This window comes from Salmo salar, chromosome ssa13 (genome assembly GCF_905237065.1).
Source record: "Salmo salar chromosome ssa13, Ssal_v3.1, whole genome shotgun sequence".
In the NCBI taxonomy this organism is placed as follows: Eukaryota; Metazoa; Chordata; class Actinopteri; order Salmoniformes; family Salmonidae; genus Salmo; species Salmo salar.
The window spans coordinates 27,313,664-27,330,457 of NC_059454.1; the positions used below are offsets into that span (position 1 = coordinate 27,313,664).

General features: G+C 41.7%; 1 protein-coding gene across 1 annotated transcript in view; it reads right to left on the reverse strand.

Moving 5' to 3' along the window:
- LOC106566782 (DALR anticodon-binding domain-containing protein 3) overlaps positions 1-11,495 on the reverse strand; it is a 30,951-nt gene extending 19,456 nt beyond the window's left edge. Inside the window, exons 1-5 of the mRNA XM_014135171.2 lie at positions 11,042-11,495; positions 8,588-8,892; positions 6,592-6,896; positions 4,786-4,844; positions 4,552-4,653 (exon numbers count right to left, since the gene is read on the reverse strand). Of these exons, the coding sequence (XP_013990646.1) occupies positions 4,552-4,653; positions 4,786-4,844; positions 6,592-6,896; positions 8,588-8,892; positions 11,042-11,275 (1,005 nt within the window). The 5' untranslated portion in view covers positions 11,276-11,495. The remainder of the gene's footprint in view (positions 1-4,551; positions 4,654-4,785; positions 4,845-6,591; positions 6,897-8,587; positions 8,893-11,041) is intronic.
- Positions 11,496-16,794: the final 5,299 nt, after the last annotated feature.

A 16,794-nucleotide genomic window follows, 5' to 3' on the forward strand; every position in this document is an offset into this window, starting at 1 on the left:
ACCCAAACTACACCTATCTGAAATATGAAAATGATAAATGAAATCACCAGGTAGCCTACTGTTGTGGCAAAGATGTATCCGTAGCAGATTGTTAAACACTAAGGTGAATTCAGAATAAGCGGGACACTTTTTGCTTTAGCCCAACATGATACATTTCTGAAAGATGTTTCCTAATCACACACAAAAAAAATATGTTTAATATCATATTCACAGGAGGCATGACACACCCATCTGTACACTGAGTCAAAACCATATTTTCAGTTTGCATTTGGTAGACTGGGACAGCAGGTTAGATAAACGGGGACACCATTATTATAGTCCTAATTGTACCCCAATGAAAATTGAATTACATTTTGTGTGATTTGGAAACATCTGAGGATTTCAGAAATGCATCATGTGTTGGGATAATATGTTGGATAGATGTCTGAAGAAGTTACAGAATACTTAAATGCAAAAAGTGTCCCACCTTTTTCTGAATTCCCTCAAATAACAGTGTTCATAACAGCACTACATTAACAAATTAAGAGGATAGTCAGTGTTTTCCCCAAGCGCTGTTTACAGAGTCATTTTTAGCAGGGTATTTTAGTTTAGTAGTTTTTTGATGGTACAATGATTCCCTATACTAGTCAATGCTTGTTTTCTCAAAAAACTGAAATTGAGCGAACAGTGTAGAATTTTAGCAACCAGGAAATGACAAAGCAATTTCCGCTAGATAACGCAGCCACAAAGTTCGATTTCCGCTAGATAACAGAGCCAAAGTCTGAACAGCTTTCTCAGTTTCACAACAGATGCTACTTAGCCGGGAGAAATCAATAGGAGAATATCACAGCCAATCACAACACTAAGGGTAAGTAATACTGTGAAACACTATCATTCCACTATTAATGTCAGATATATTAGACATTGTTTAAATTACAATGCAAAAATTAAATAAAATCCTATGTGTAGCACCAGAAAAAAGTCTGCAGAGCCCCCTCCCGCTAGAATGAACAAATGCATCTTCTAGCAATCTATTGACAGGACTGGCACCTCTCAGTCACAAAGTGAGCAATGGAAAAGCGTGGATCTCGTCAGTCACTGACCCGATCGGGACCGTGGTGCTGCTTGAATGAACTGCCAATCATATTGCTCAAATACAAAATGGCATGACATTTACATGTGTAGTCTTCAAAATGGTAGACTGCGGCAGAGCAGGCAAATTTTGAACTGGAATTCAAACATTTCGCTGTGTATTTCATATGGAATAAATGCATTAAAATTTACCTGAGACCACCAAAAGAGAGCTTGTTTGTCAAAAAAGTCCCACGGCCCGGGGGATCCTGGCTGGCTACTCCATGTTCTTGTGGTAATCTCTCTTTCCTCCTCTTTAGCTATGGCTGGTAAAGCAGGACAACTAAAAAATACTGAATTACAAAATTGAAACATAATATTGGCAACTTTATGTATTTTGATGCACCAGTACAGTATGTACATTTACATCACAATTTGGCACAGTGCATTGTAACCCTAACATCAAAACAGAAGAAAGCTGTCACTGATCCTTACTGTGTGCTATGCAGGGAAACCAAGATTCAACTTGCTGTTTGAAGCTTGCTCTGCCCCCTCTATAATGTCACACTAATGGAGTGATGTGATTTTGATGATGTGGTTTCTCTGCAAGGGCTTAGTAACCACCGTTTAGATTTTCTCTTGTCAGATCAAGAAATAAACATCTCAGGATTAAGCTGTCTCAGTTTATATAATGTCCCACTCTTTCTGAATTCACCCTACTTTATATGGACAATATTAAGTCAAGACGTGCAAGTTTTGTTCTGAAGCACAAATTTGATTTTTTTGGAAAGAAGAATTTGGTGCTACGCCGTAGGCCTAGGTTAGTGACCAGATCGAATAAGCAAAAGGTATAATACAAATGGTTGGCTATATGTAGCCTATTAAAATATGTAGAAAAATATAGATTTTTCCCCATTCAGTTTCACACTGGCAACCCCCCAAAACCTCACTGCGCTAGCTCACCCGACCTGTGTTGATTGACAATTTGCTGGTCCAATCAGAGGTCTGTGTGTGTTTCACTAGCCAATGAGTATTTTTGCAAGTGCGATACTGGCTACATTCCAAACATGTAAAATACACACCCTCTCCCCTCAGCCCTCAAATTAAGTGAATATCATGACTTATGATGAGTTGAGACTTGCAGGCCAAGGGAATAATGAATGCATTTTAAAATGGACTGCCCTTGCCCTGAAATGTGTCACTCGTTCGTCCCACGGTTGTGTTTTCAGTCATCATGGAACCCCCGGTAGCTGTTGTGTGTGTGCTTTGTATGCGTTAGAGTCAATTATGATTGCATTTCATATATTGGCTAGAAGACAACGCACTCGCAGACATCGAATGCTAACCATCTGACTATATCAGGTAAATCGAAAATGACAATGTAGAAGTGTGATGTCAGGGAAAGTTGTATGCACTAGCTAATGTTTCCAAAAGCTAACCAAACAAAAACATCATTACTTTCACGATATGCGTTTGTGCTGTCATGTGCATTATTAGCACAGTTTCTAACTTATTTACATTTGTTTTTACTTATAATGTTGACTTCTCCATATTGATGTTGGTTTTACATTTTGGCTGACTTTTCTTAGCGAATGTACAATCATCAGAAATTGAATTATGGGGCGTTACAGGCCCCGGAGTGAACAGGGTTGTAAACTCACAAACTATCACAAACGAGGGCTGAGGGGCTTAGGTTGCCAACTTCCATTACTTGGCTAATCGTTTGGACAGTTGGCAAAGATGGCCCTGGGGATTCCCCCAAGGGCATAAGGTGAGGGTAAGAGGAGGATGGTGTGTCTTTTATATGTGTTTGAAACGCAGCCATTGTCTCTGGCTGCGTGGAGAATAATCCACGTTGACTCTGTGCCACAAAATGAGTGACTAAACGTTAAAAAACCTGGCCAAATACTTTCAAGTCATCAGTCTCAAGTCAAAGTCGAGTTTTAGGCTCCAAATCAAGTCTCAAGTTTAAAAAAAGTATATCAAGTCGAGTCTCAACTTATCAATTTTGAGACTCGAGTCAGACTCCAGTCCAAGTCATGTGACTTGAGTCCACACCTCTGGTCCAGGCTCTCTCGGAAAGGTTTGAAAAAGAATTATCTGTCACAAGTGTTGGTGTTTTAAATGGATACAAGCTGTTGTCACAGTGAGGCCTGATCACACTTTATTTTCATTCTTCTTGGAATGATTCAATCTACAAATTAAGAGGTGGCCTTGTTCGGACAATATTTTTAGACATTGTCAAATTGTGAATGAAGAGCCTGATGAACAGCCCAGCATGGAATTGACACAGAGGCTGGGAAACGGAACACACTCTTATTTTGTATTTTTACCAAAAAGCGACTTTGAGAATGCTCCCGCAGTCACATGCAAGTAAGATATTTTGATTTATATATATATATATATATATATATATATATATATATATATATATATGATTACAAAGAGCAGATACTGAGCTTTTCAAAACCCTTACATTTGCTAAACAACAAAAAACTAAATGCTCTTTCAAAATATCACTTATTCTTGGGATAACCGCAAGTCCATCCATTTCTCAAGTGAGCATTCGCAAGACAAAAGTATGTTTGGGAAAAATATATTCTATTTTGATTGTATTCCGTTATATTCTTACTATATACGCAGTATACTGAGTGTACAAAACATTAAGAACTCCTTCCTAATATTGAGTTGCATCCCCGCTTTTATCCTCAGAAGAGTCAGAATTTTCCGGGGCATGGACTCAACAAGGTGTCGAAAGCGTTCCACAGGGATGCTGGCCCATGTTGACCAATGTTTTCCACAGTTGTGTCAAGTTAGCTGGATGTCCTTTGGGCGGTGGACCATTCTAAATATACACAGGAAACTGTTGAACGTGAAAAACCCAGCTGCATTGCAGTTCTTGGCACACTCAAATCAGTACATCTGGCACCTACCACCATACCCCATTCAAAGGCACTTAAATATTTTGTCTTGCCCATTCACCCTCTGAATGGCACACATAGACAATCCATGTCCCAATTATCTCAATGCTTAAAAATCCTCCCCTTCATCTACACTGATTTGTATTCATCACGGCTATTCTAGTGTTAAATAATTAAAATGCTTTGATGTCTGTCCTATCATTAGTATTGTATCCTCTGCATTATTAAATCGGTGACCAACATACCTTGTTGGCAAGTGGGATTTGATGGTGTTTGTAATATAAGGAGTAACATAACGCATTACTTTGCACAGAAAGTAGTATTGTAATATAACACATTATTTTGATTGAAAGTTACGAGCAATACTTCATATTTTACAAGTAACGAATCCCAACACTGATAATATGTGGTTGCAGCAAGGATAGGTTTATAAACTGATTTTGGATAAAAATCTGAGTAAAGTTGGGGCAACATAAACCAATTTCTTTTTCATTTACAAAAATTGGTGCACCTCTACTGGTTAGTCTGGGGAGGTACAGTTAGTCATTATATGGTAGTTAATGCCTTGTGTCAAACAAACCTGTGTCACTGTTGCACCACTTGCTCTCCACAGCATTGCTATCTGCTGCTGACGGAACTCATCCTGACAGGAAGTGACATGTACTGCGGTTGCCGTGGATACCTTGGTCAATAAGGGAAGTGATAAACATGAGACCCTATACTGTTTAGTATTGTATGAACATACACAACAGCAGCTATAGTAGTACACGGCTGTAGCTTGATGTTTAAAGTTTGGGGGGGGAATGTTACTCACAGTGCAGCCTGCAGTAGCCCTGTCCAGTTGGGCCAGATGAGACACACTGTCCCTTTGCACTGAGGACAAATCAACAGGATTATGGGTTACAGACTGCTCCTATAGACTGTTCATCTCTGTAGGTTTTACTTATCTAAACTACATTAAAGTAAGTTTCATATCTAAAGGTGTCCTATAGGCCTAGCTCCTTGTGAAAGAAATCCATTTTATTGAGCAATTTGACCCTACCATTTGCCAATGCACAGTGCATTCGGAAAGTATTCAAACCCCTTCCCTTTTTCCACATTTTGTTACGTTACAGCCCTATTCTAAAATTGATTGAATTATTTTTTCCCCCTCATCAATCTACACACAATACCCCATAATCCAAAGTGAAAACAGGTTTGTAGAAATCTTTGCAAATGTATTAAATTAAAAACAAATACCTTATTTACAATAGTATTCAGACCCTTTGCTATGAGACTCAACATTGAGCTCAGGTGCATCCTGTTTCCATTGACCATCCTTGAGATGTTTCTACAACTTGACTGGAGTCCACCTGTGGTAAATTCAATTGATTGTACATGATTTGGAAAGACAACACCTGTCTATATAAGGTCCCACAGTTGACAGTGGATGTCGGTAGAGCACCGAGATAGGATTGTGTCGAAGCACAGATCTGGGGAAGGGTACAAAAAAATGTCTGCAGCATTGAAGGTCCCCAAGAACACAGTGGCCTTCATAATTCTTAAATGGAAGATGTTTGGAACCACCAAGACTCTTCCTAGAGCTGGCCGCCCAGCCAAACTGAGCAATCAGGGGAGAAGGGCCTTGGTCAGGGAAGTGACCAAGAACCTGATGGTCACTCTGACAGACCAAAGTTCCTCTGTGGAGATGGGAGAACCTTCCAGAAGGACAACCATCTCTGCAGCACTCCACCAATCATACCTTTATGGTAGAGTGGCCAGACAGAAGCCACTCCTCAGTAAAAGGCACATAACAGCCTGCTTGGAGTTTGCCAAAAGGCACCTAAAGAACTCTGACCATGAGAAACAAGATTCTCTGGTCTGATGAAACGAAGATTGAACACTTTGGCCTTCTAAGCGTCACATCTGGAAGAAACCTGGCACCGTCCCTATGGTGAGGCATGGTGGTGGCAGCATCATTTTGTGGGGATGTTTTTCAGCGGCAGGGACTGGGAGACTAGTCAGGATCAAAGGAAAGATGTACAGAGAGATCCTTGATGAAAACCTGCTTTAGGGGTGATGGTTCACCTTTCAACAAGACAACAACCTTAAGCACACAGCCAACACAACGAGGAAGTGGCTTCGGGACAAGTCTGTGAATGGCCTTGAGTGGCCCAGCCGGAGCCCGGACTTGAACCCGATCAAACATCTCTGGAGACCTGAAAATAGCTGTGCAGCAACACTCCCCATCCAACTTGACAGAGCTTGAGAGGATCTGCAGAGAAGAATGAGAGAAACTCCCCAAATACAGGTATCCCAAGCTTGAAGACTTGAGGCTGTAATAGCTGCAAAATGTGCTTCAACAAAGTACTGAGTAAAGGGTCTGAATACTTATGTAAATGTGATATTTCCGGTTTTTCTTTTTAATACATTTGCAAAAATAATAAACAAAACTGTTTTTGCTTGATAGTGATGAGGTATAAAAAAATATTTAATCCTCCTTAGAATAAGTCTGTAATGTAACAAAATGTGGAAAAGTTAAGGGGTCTGAATACTTTCCGAATGCACTGTATGGGTTATTCATATGTTAAGACATTTACAGCCAATCCCCAGGTCAAAAGGTCAATGTTGTTTGTCTCACCTGTACAGGTGCCCAGGCTGGGGTCATACCCTGGCAGCTGCTCCTCCTGAAACACCCTCTTCAAGTTCACCCTGAGCATCTCCTCTTTATCTCCATCCATATTATTTCCTTCACTCTCTTTTCTTCCTCCATCTGTCTCCTCTCTTTCTCTGTACGAGGAATTCTGTAAAGCCTCCAAAATGTTCTCCTCCCTCTCATCATTGGTCCAGCTGATGGGCACTGTGGGCCAATCGATGCCAAGCAATCGGAGAAAGACAATGATGTCACTTTCCTCTGGCAGCACAGGGCAGCAGGACACAATAAACCTGAGAAAAACAGTGACGCAACTGACACTGACATATGATATAGTGATAAAGCAACACCCTATATCTATCACATATTTATGTGCACTTGACATACACAACTCAGCAGATACATACAGTACCAGTCAAACGTTTGGACACATCTAATCATTCAAGGGTTTTTCTTTATTTTTTACTATTTTCTACATTGTAGAATAATAGTGAAGACATCAAAACTATGAAAAAACACATATGGAATCAAGTAGTTATCAAAAAAAAGTTTAAATCAAAATATATTTTATATTTGAGATTCTTCAAAATGTAGCCACCCTTTGCACACACTTGGCACTCTCAACCAGCTTCACCTGGAGTGCTTTTCCAAGTCTTGAAGGAGTTCCCACATATGCTGAGCACTTGTTGGCTGCTTTTACTTCACTCTGCGGTCTGACTCATCCCAAACCATCTCAGTTTGGTTGAGGTCGGGAGAATGTGGAGGCCAAGTCATCTGATGCTGCACTCCATCACTCCCCTTCTTGGTAAAATAGCCCTTACACAGCCTGGAGGTGTGTTGGGTCATTGTCCTGTTGAAAAATAAATGATAGTGGGACTAAACGCAAACCAGATGGGATGGCGCATCGCTGCAGAATGCGGTGGTAGCCATGCTGGTTAAGTGTGCCTTGAATTCTAAATAAATCACTGACAATGTCACCAGCAAAGCACCATCACACCTCCTCCTCCATGCTTTACAGTGGGAAATACACGTGGAGATCATCCGTTCACTCACACCTCACATTTTTGGTTCGAACCAAAACTATCCAATTTGGACTCCAGACCAAAGGACAAATTTCCACTGGTCTAATGTCCATTGCTCGTTTTTCTTGGCCCAAGCAAGTCTCTTCTTCTAATTGGTGTCCTTTAGTAGTGGTTTCTTTGCAGCAATTCGACCATGAAGGCCTGATTCACACAGTCTCCTCTGAACAGTTGATGTTGAGATGTGTCTGTTACTTGAGCTCTGTGCATTTATTTGGGCTGCAATTTCTGAGGCTGGTAACTCTAATGAACTTATCCTCTGCAGCAGAGGCAACTCTGGGTATTCCATTCCTGTGGTGGTCCTCATGAGAGACAGTTTTATCACAGAGCTTGATGTTTTTTGCGACAGCACTTGAAAGTTTCTTCAAAGTTCTTGAAATTTTCTGGATTGACTGACCTTAAAGTAACGGACTGTTGTTTCTCTTTACTTATTTGAGCTGTTCTTGCCATAGTATGGACTTCGTCTTTTACCAAATAGGGCCATCTTCTGTATACCACCTCTACCTTGTCACAACATTACTGATTGGCTCAAACGCATTAAGGAAAGGAATTCCACAAATTCACTTTTAACAAGGCACACCTGTTAATTGAAATGCATTCCAGGTGACTACCTCATGAAGCTGGTTGAGAGAATGCCAAGAGTGTGCAAAGCTGTCATCAAGACAAAGGGTAGCTATTTGAAGAATCTCAAATATATTTTGATTTGTTTAACACTTTTTTGGTTACTTCATGATTCCATATGTGTTATTTCATAGTGAAGACATCAAAACTATTATTCCACAATGTAGAAAATTGTAAAAAGAAAAGAAAAACCATTGAATTAGTAGCTTTTCTAAAACTTTTGACCGGTAGTGTAGGCGTGTCCAAATTTGACATTATGGCAGACTAGTAGTCTCCTTACTCACCCCTGTCTCCTCAGTAGCGCCCCTAAGTGGTCAGTCAGCAGCACAGTGCGTAGTTGCCCCAGCGTGAGGGTGTCAGGGGAGGGTAAATTTGGTTTGGGGTGCAGGGCGGGGCAGTTGAGCACCACACACCCCTGTCTCTGGCAAGGAGGCGTCAGGTACACCGACGAGTCACTCAGGACCTTCTGAAACGCAGCAGTCCGGTCGACCCGCACCCTCAGCCCCTCTCCCATAAGTTCCCCTCCAGCCACAGGGAGAACCCCTGTCCCTCTCAGGGACTGCAGTCTAACCATCACTGCTGGGGGAACCTACACACAAACACATCGCACTTACAGTTGAAGTCTGAAATGTACGTACACCTTGGCCAAATCCATTTAAACTCAGTTTTTCACAATTCCTGACAGTTAATCCTAGTAAAAATTCCCTGTCTTAGGTCAGTTAGGATCACCACTTTATTTTAAGAAGGTGAAATGTCAGAATAATAGAAAAGAGAATGATTAATTTGAGCTTTTATTTCTTTCATCACATTCCCAGTGGGTCAGAAGTTTACATACACTCGATTAGTATTTGGTAGCATTGCCTTTAAATTGTTTAACTTGGGTCAAACATTTTGGGTAGCCTTCCACAAGTTTCCCACAATAAGTTGGGTGAATTTTGGCCCATTCCTCGTGACAGAGCTGGTGTAACTGAGTCAGGTTTGTAGGCCTCCTTGTGCGCACCCACTTTTTCAGTTCTGTCCACAAATTTTCTACAGAATTGAGGTCAGGGCTTTGTGATGGCCACTCCAATAGCTTGACTTTGTTGTCCTTAAGCCAGTTTGCCACAACTTTGGAAGTATGCTTCGGGTCATTGTCTATTTGGAAGACCCATTTGCGACCAAGCTTTAACTTCCTGACTGATGTCTTAAGATGTTGCTTCAATATTCACATCCTTTTCCTCCTCATGATGCCATCTATTTTGTGAAGTGTACCAGTCCCTCCTGCAGCAAAGCACCCCCACAACATGATGCTGCCACCCCCGTGCTTCATGGTTGGGATGGTGTTCTTCGGCTTGCAAGGCTCCCCCTTTTTCCTCCAAACATAATGATGGTCATTATGGCCAAACAGTTCAATTTTGTTTCATCAGACCAGAGGACATTTCTCTAAAAAGTACGATCTTTGTCCCCATGTGCAGTTGCAAACAGTAGTCTGGCTTTTTTTATGGCGGTTTTGGAACAGTGGCTTCTTCCTTGCTGAGCGGCCTTTCAGGTTATGTCAATATAGGACTCGTTTTACTGTGGATATAGATACTTTTGTACCTATTTCCCCCAGAATCTTCACAAGGTCCTTTGCTGTTGTTCTGGGATTGATTTGCACTTTTCGCACCAAAGTACGTTCATCTCTAGAAGACAGAACGCATCTCCTTCCTGAGCAGTATGACGATTGTGTGGTCCCATGGTGTTTATACTTGCATACTATTGTTTGTACAGATGAACGTGGTACCTTCAGGCGTTTGGAAATTGCTCCCAAGGATGAACCAGACTTGTGGAGGTCTACAGTTTATTTTCTGAGGTCTTGGCTGATTTCTTTTGATTTTCCCATGATGTCAAGCAAAGAGGCACTGAATTTGAAGGTAGGCCTTGAAATACATCCACTGGTACACCTCCAATTGACTCAAATGACGTCAATTAGCCTATCAGAAGCTTCTAAAGCAATGACATCATTTTCTGGAATTTTCCAAGCTGTTTAAAGGCACAGTCAATTTAGTGTATGTAAACTTCTGACCCACTGGAATTGTGACAGATTAATTCACTGTGTCTGTAAATAATTGTTGGAAAAATGACTTGTGTCATGCACAAAGTAGATGTCCTAACCGACTTGCCAAAACTATAGTTTAACAAGAAATCAGGGAGAGTAGTTGAGAAACGAGTTTTAATGACTTCAACTGTACATGCTGTCCATGGATAGCAAACAGTTTTCTAGCATGCAAAGACATATGCACTATCAATCACACAGTCAAAAACTATTGCAGTAATAGCCTTCTGCCTGTAGTGGTATTGGCTTCATTTGCCTCCTACAGGATTGTGTGGTGTTGTATTGACCGATGCCATGTAGAAAGACGGTGGCACATTTAGCAGTGTGACCCACATTGTATTTGCCAGTCAGGGGTTAATAATACTTGCAGCAATGTTTAAATGTTGTCGATGATGGCAATGCCAACCGTCTCAAATTATAAAATGTATGAATTCAATTTCGTTCACAATCATCAAGTGGAAGTTGACAGTGTGGGGTACAATTTGCCTCCACATATCTCTCGAGAGTTCAACCTGTCAAAGAGAGAAGCGCGTGCTGTCAACCCATACATTACAACCAGTGCACCAACTGCAAAACAATTCAAAGGCAAAATACAATGGGGTTATACGAGAATTAAATAAGAAGAAGCAAGCTAGCGTCAGTTAGCTAACGTTAACAGACCGACCTGTCCGTCTGCATAAAGCGTATTCAGCACCGTAGTGGGTGACAAGAAGTCCCTGTTTCGGAGATTCTTAGCGCTGCTTTCTTTGAACCAAAGCTTCACCGGCTCACTAGAGATTCTGTCCCCGCTACCCAGACCATTAGCATCAGGAACATTTTCAGGCTCTCCCCGTAGTGCGGAGCCCAGCGCTTGGACGGTATGGGTGATCCGAAATGGCGTCTCCTCAATGTTCTCCATCACTAACTCACAACCTGGTCATCACTTCAGCTGAGCTAAACGTTATCGTAGTAATTTCTGCTTTATGACAGCTAGTTTTTCAAATAGAAAAGCATGCGTTCAGTTGATCCAGTTAGTCTATCACAATACGGAACTGTAGAGTGCAAATGTTGTTTCCCCGAATCCCATTCACTTGTGAAGCAGGACAAAAGCACGAGTTTAGGGCCATTTTATGTGTGGCAGGGTTGCCTGTTCAGCACAATCTATGAAACTTAAATTAACTTTCTGAAAACATTAAGTGGTACACGTGTCGTAGATGTTAGAATGACAGTTTATTATATGGCTTCTCCTACTTTTTCAATAATGTCATGGTCTGGATTAATTCAGATCAGTGGCGACCTGTCATTCAGGGAAAGTGGTGCAGAGCCCCACCTGTTTAGCTAAAAAATATATATTTTTATTTTGTGTTTTTGTTGCCTGTTTTGCATGTTATTTTGGCATGAATACGTCAAATATCAGTTTGCAAACAATGTAAAAAAATAATAAAAATAATGATTGAGTTAATAAAGCCGCCTACAAACATGATCTCTTTGTTGCTTTCTTGAGTAAGGCAGCTCCAAGATGCAGGTTTTTCAGCCTAGCCCAGTAGAAAATACAGAGCTAAGGGTTGGTAATGTCCTCTAGTTGCGCCATGATTGGCTCAGTGTTCTGTCACTCATGGGGACACTGTCTGAGCAAAATCTACAGGGAGAGCTAGGAAGTTCAAGCCCCCTTGGGTGCTGCCACATACAATGCTCAAAAAAATAAAGGGAACACTTAAACAACACAATGTAACTCCAAGTCAATCATACTTCTGTGAAATCAAACTGTCCACTTAGGAAGCAACACTGATTGACAATACATTTCACATGCTGTTGTGCAAATGGAATAGACAACAGGTGGAAATTATAGGCAATTAGCAAGACACCCACAATAAAGGAGTGGTTCTGCAGGTGGGGACCACAGACCACTTCTCAGTTCCTATGCTTCCTGGCTGATGTTTTGGTCACTTTTGAATGCTGGCGGTGCTTTCACTCTAGTGGTAGCATGAGACGGAGTCTACAACCCACACAAGTGGCTCAGGTAGTGCAGCTCATCCAGGATGGCAGAATCAATGCGAGCTGTGGGAAGAAGGTTTGCTGTGTCTGTCAGCATAGTGTCCAGAGCATGGAGGCGCTACCAGGAGACAGGCCAGTACATCAGGAGACGTGGAGGAGGCCGTAGGAGGGCAACAACCCAGCAGCAGGACCGCTACCTCCGCCTTTGTGCAAGGAGGAGCAGGAGAAGCACTTCCAGAGCCCTGCAAAATGACCTCCAGCAGGCCACAAATGTGCCTGCTCAAACGGTCAGAAACAGACTCCATGAGGGTGGTATGAGGGCCCGATGTCCACAGGTGGGGGTTGTGCTTACAGCCCAACACCGTGCAGGACGTTTGGCATTTGCCAGAGAACACCAAGATTGGCAAATTCGCCACTGGCGCCCTGTGCTCTTCACAAATGAAAGCAGGTTCACACTGAGCACATGTGACAGACGTGACAGAGTCTGGAGACGCCGTGGAGAACGTTCTGCTGCCTGCAACATCCTCCAGCATGACCGGTTTGGCGGTGGGTCAGTCATGGTGTGGGGTGGCATTTCTTTGGGGGGCCGCACAGCCCTCCATGTGCTCGCCAGAGGTAGCCTGACTGCCATTAGGTACCGAGATGAGATCCTCAGACCCCTTGTGAGACCATATGCTGGTGCGGTTGGCCCTGGGTTCCTCCTAATGCAAGACAATGCTAGACCTCATGTGGCTGGAGTGTGTCAGCAGTTCCTGCAAGAGGAAGGCATTGATGCTATGGACTGGCCCGCCCGTTCCCCAGACCTGAATCCAATTGAGCACATCTGGGACATCATGTCTCGCTCCATCCACCAACGCCACGTTGCACCACAGACTGTCCAGGAGTTGGCGGATGCTTTAGTCCAGGTCTGGGAGGAGATCCCTCAGGAGACCATCCGCCACCTCATCAGGAGCATGCCCAGGCGTTGTAGGGAGGTCATACAGGCACGTGGAGGCCACACACACTACTGAGCCTCATTTTGACTTGTTTTAAGGACATTACATCAAAGTTGGATCAGCCTGTAGTGTGGTTTTCCACTTTAATTTTGAGTGTGACTCCAAATCCAGACCTCCATGGGTTGATAAATTGGATTTCCATTGATTATTTTAGTGTGATTTTGTTGTCAGCACATTCAACTATGTAAAGAAAAAAGTATTTAATAAGATTATTTCATTCATTCAGATCTAGGATGTGTTATTTTAGTGTTCCCTTTATTTTTTTTAGCAGTATATTTACATTAGAAGTGCCCATCCAAGAAGGCTTAAGGTCATTGGCCACAGATAAAATGTCAAATCACGTTATAGCTACAATAGTTTTGATTGGACTGATCATGTCAACATCATACTTTCCAAATCTTAGCTAGCAACATAGACAAACAGTCATCATCATGAGTCACGTCAAAAAATCTACCAGCAAATCCTTTTCAATCCTTGTCATAAGAAGATAAATTATAGATAAAATCAGTGCTCAGTGTATCAGTGCTCATTGGCCATTGGACATAAACATTACACAAGAAGTTGGAAATCGCATATTCAACAATGAGTGGTTTGGAAGGAATCAGTGGCTAACTGCAAGCGTTGCAAGCAATCACTATTTTGCCTCCCCTGCTATTTGGTGGAGTGGGTGTGTGGTCCAAGTCTGGGTTTAAGGGTCTCTTTTCAAAGCTTAAAAGGATAAACATTAACACGCAACACCATGGGCCAGAAAAGGTTGAATACATTGGTCATACTGTCAATCCAGCATGACTTCTGCCACGTTCAAAACAACTGGAAACTCGGAACTGGGAAATCTCAGACTTCATTGAGTTCAAGACATCTGGCAACAACGGAAAAACATTTGCTCAGACTGGGAAAATACATTTTGAACGGTCATCCAACTCTGAGTTTGAAGTCAGGAACTCAGGCCTCTTTCTAGAGCTCCGACCTGAAGATCACTGACGTCATGATTTTTTCCCCAAGTTCCCAGTTGTCTTGAAAGCACCATAAGTCCAAAGAATGCCAGACTTTGATGACAAAAATTTGCTCACAAGAAGGACCGCCGCTCCACCTTCCTGTTCAAGTGAGCACAGCACAACAAGATGAGTCCAAAAATGTATTGTATGCTGCTGCATAAATTATGTAATATGCCAGGGAGATATGTATAGTGTAGCTAAGAAAGTAATACTAAGTGTATGTTGTGTTGTAAGCTGTTAGTAGCCCGTGTGCCTCACCCTAATAATTTGGTCTATTTACCCTCTTCATTTCGCCTACTTTTCTGACTTGGTGGTGCACATGTAGCTTATAGCCTGTTTTAGAGAACTGTCATCATCTAATATTGTAAGAGCTTTCATTGTCTGCTTATAGAGAATACTGAACAAACGGCCCATGTTCTGAATTCTGTCGCTGTACATTTCAAAAGTGCTGAACAAATAGTTATATTGACTACGTCCGTTTTAGCTCGCTCATTAATGTCGTAATCAAAATTACAGATTTCCTCTTATCCGCTCATCGTTCCCTTATGCCGTAGTTTGACATCTAAATTGTCAGTAGAAACCACATTTGTTTAAGCAAGTCAGCCAGGTCAGCTATGTTTTTTTAAAAGACAGTAAATGAGGCTAAATTAGTTGTTTTGCTGCCAGACAAGGCTCAACTGATAGCCAGGTGTAGTGGTGGTAAGGATTCACTCCGTGGTGCTGAAAAGAAAGCTCTGCTGTTGGGACAGCTTTATGTAGGCCCTAACAGTTTGTGGGCACTGTTTATCGTTATAGAGCAATTAATGTATTGTTTAGTGTTGTGTTGTGTAATGACTTTGCTGTCTTGCTCCCAAAAATTTGGGGGGAGTTTGCCCCACCAAGATTTACATGCTAAATTCACCACTGATTCACATATCTATCTGAATTCATTTTCATTCTTCATACAAAAAATGTTTGGTATAGAAACTCATGTGGTCAATTTGTTCCAATGACAAGTCATGATAAATCATTATGTTCTTATGGTGGTTGCCAGGAACACAGGGCTGGTTCAGGCTCAATGGACCACAGGCCTATTGTCAGGCTCATTTGGACAGTAGCCTACAGATGTTCATGAAGTCTCAGTATAGTCTTACTAAGTGGAATAAGGAGTTGAACATTTTAAACTTTGCCTGGTATGAATGTAATGTAAACTGGCTCTGTAATGTAAACTGGCTCTGTAATTTTACATTTTAGTCATTTAGCAGACGCTCTTATCCAGAGCGACTTACAGTAGTGAATGCATACATTTCATACATTTTTTTTCTCCACACTGGTCCGCCGTGGGAATCGAACCCACAACCCTGGCGTTGAACACCATGCTCTACCAACTGAGCCACACGGGACCACAATGTAATGTAAACTGGCTCTGTAATGTAAACTGAATTAGACAATTGGACAGCATACACATATCCATGGACATATGACATGGTATAGTAAATTATCTTAAGTGTTCCCAGATAATATAACAAATGGATACTGTGAATAAAATCCAGTTATTTTAATTCAGAATAACAGGGCAACAATTCAGAAACAATAGCCTGACGATAAATTAATTTACACACTGTATTCATCAGCTAAAATAAATAGCATCAGCTGCTCAGGTCCTATATAGAAGCTGGTGTCATTCTTTGCTGACACGAAATTCCCGGTGGCTTATAGTGTTTGTCAATCCGGGAGAAAACGTGTCATTGAAGAACATCACCTATTAGTTCTTGAAGAGTCAACTGCAGCCACATCACACTAAAAGACACTCACTGACTCAAGTACACCAGGAAGTATGTTTCTCTCTACAAACGGTCAGACTGTTGGATGTTGCGAAACGGGATGGAAACGGAGCTCACATCCAGCTGCCTTTGAAAGACACAGCTGCTTTATGGGTTCCGTTACCACCCTACCCGCTAACACCACTACTGAGTGTCCCATTCACAATTGAAACTAATGTCATTTAAACTCAGGTTCACTTTCTATACTGAATTTAGCTGCCTTCATGGGGTGGAAAAAAGACGGGCTATCCTGTTCCATTCATATCTTGAAGTCTTGAAAAACCTGTTTCGTGTCTGTAGAGAGAAAGAGAAAGCAGGTCAGTGCATTGAAGGTAGAGCAGATAAAGAGAATCATAAATGCAAAGAGTTCTGGGAGAGATAAAAGGAAATGATAGGATGGCTGTGTAACTTAATTTCATAAGTCATTTTACTTTAAATCTCACACAGGCTCTGCTATCTACAAACCTACAGAGAGAGAGAGAGCGAGAGAGAGGACAAAAAGCCTAACAATTAATTCTCAGATACAGACAGACACACTCACTTATTGATTGAAGTCATCTCCTCTTCAGGTGCTAAGGGAAAGCAAGTGTCTCTGATCAATAGAAGAAGCGAACGCAAACAGAAAGGGAAACTTTGTGTAAATCAAAACAA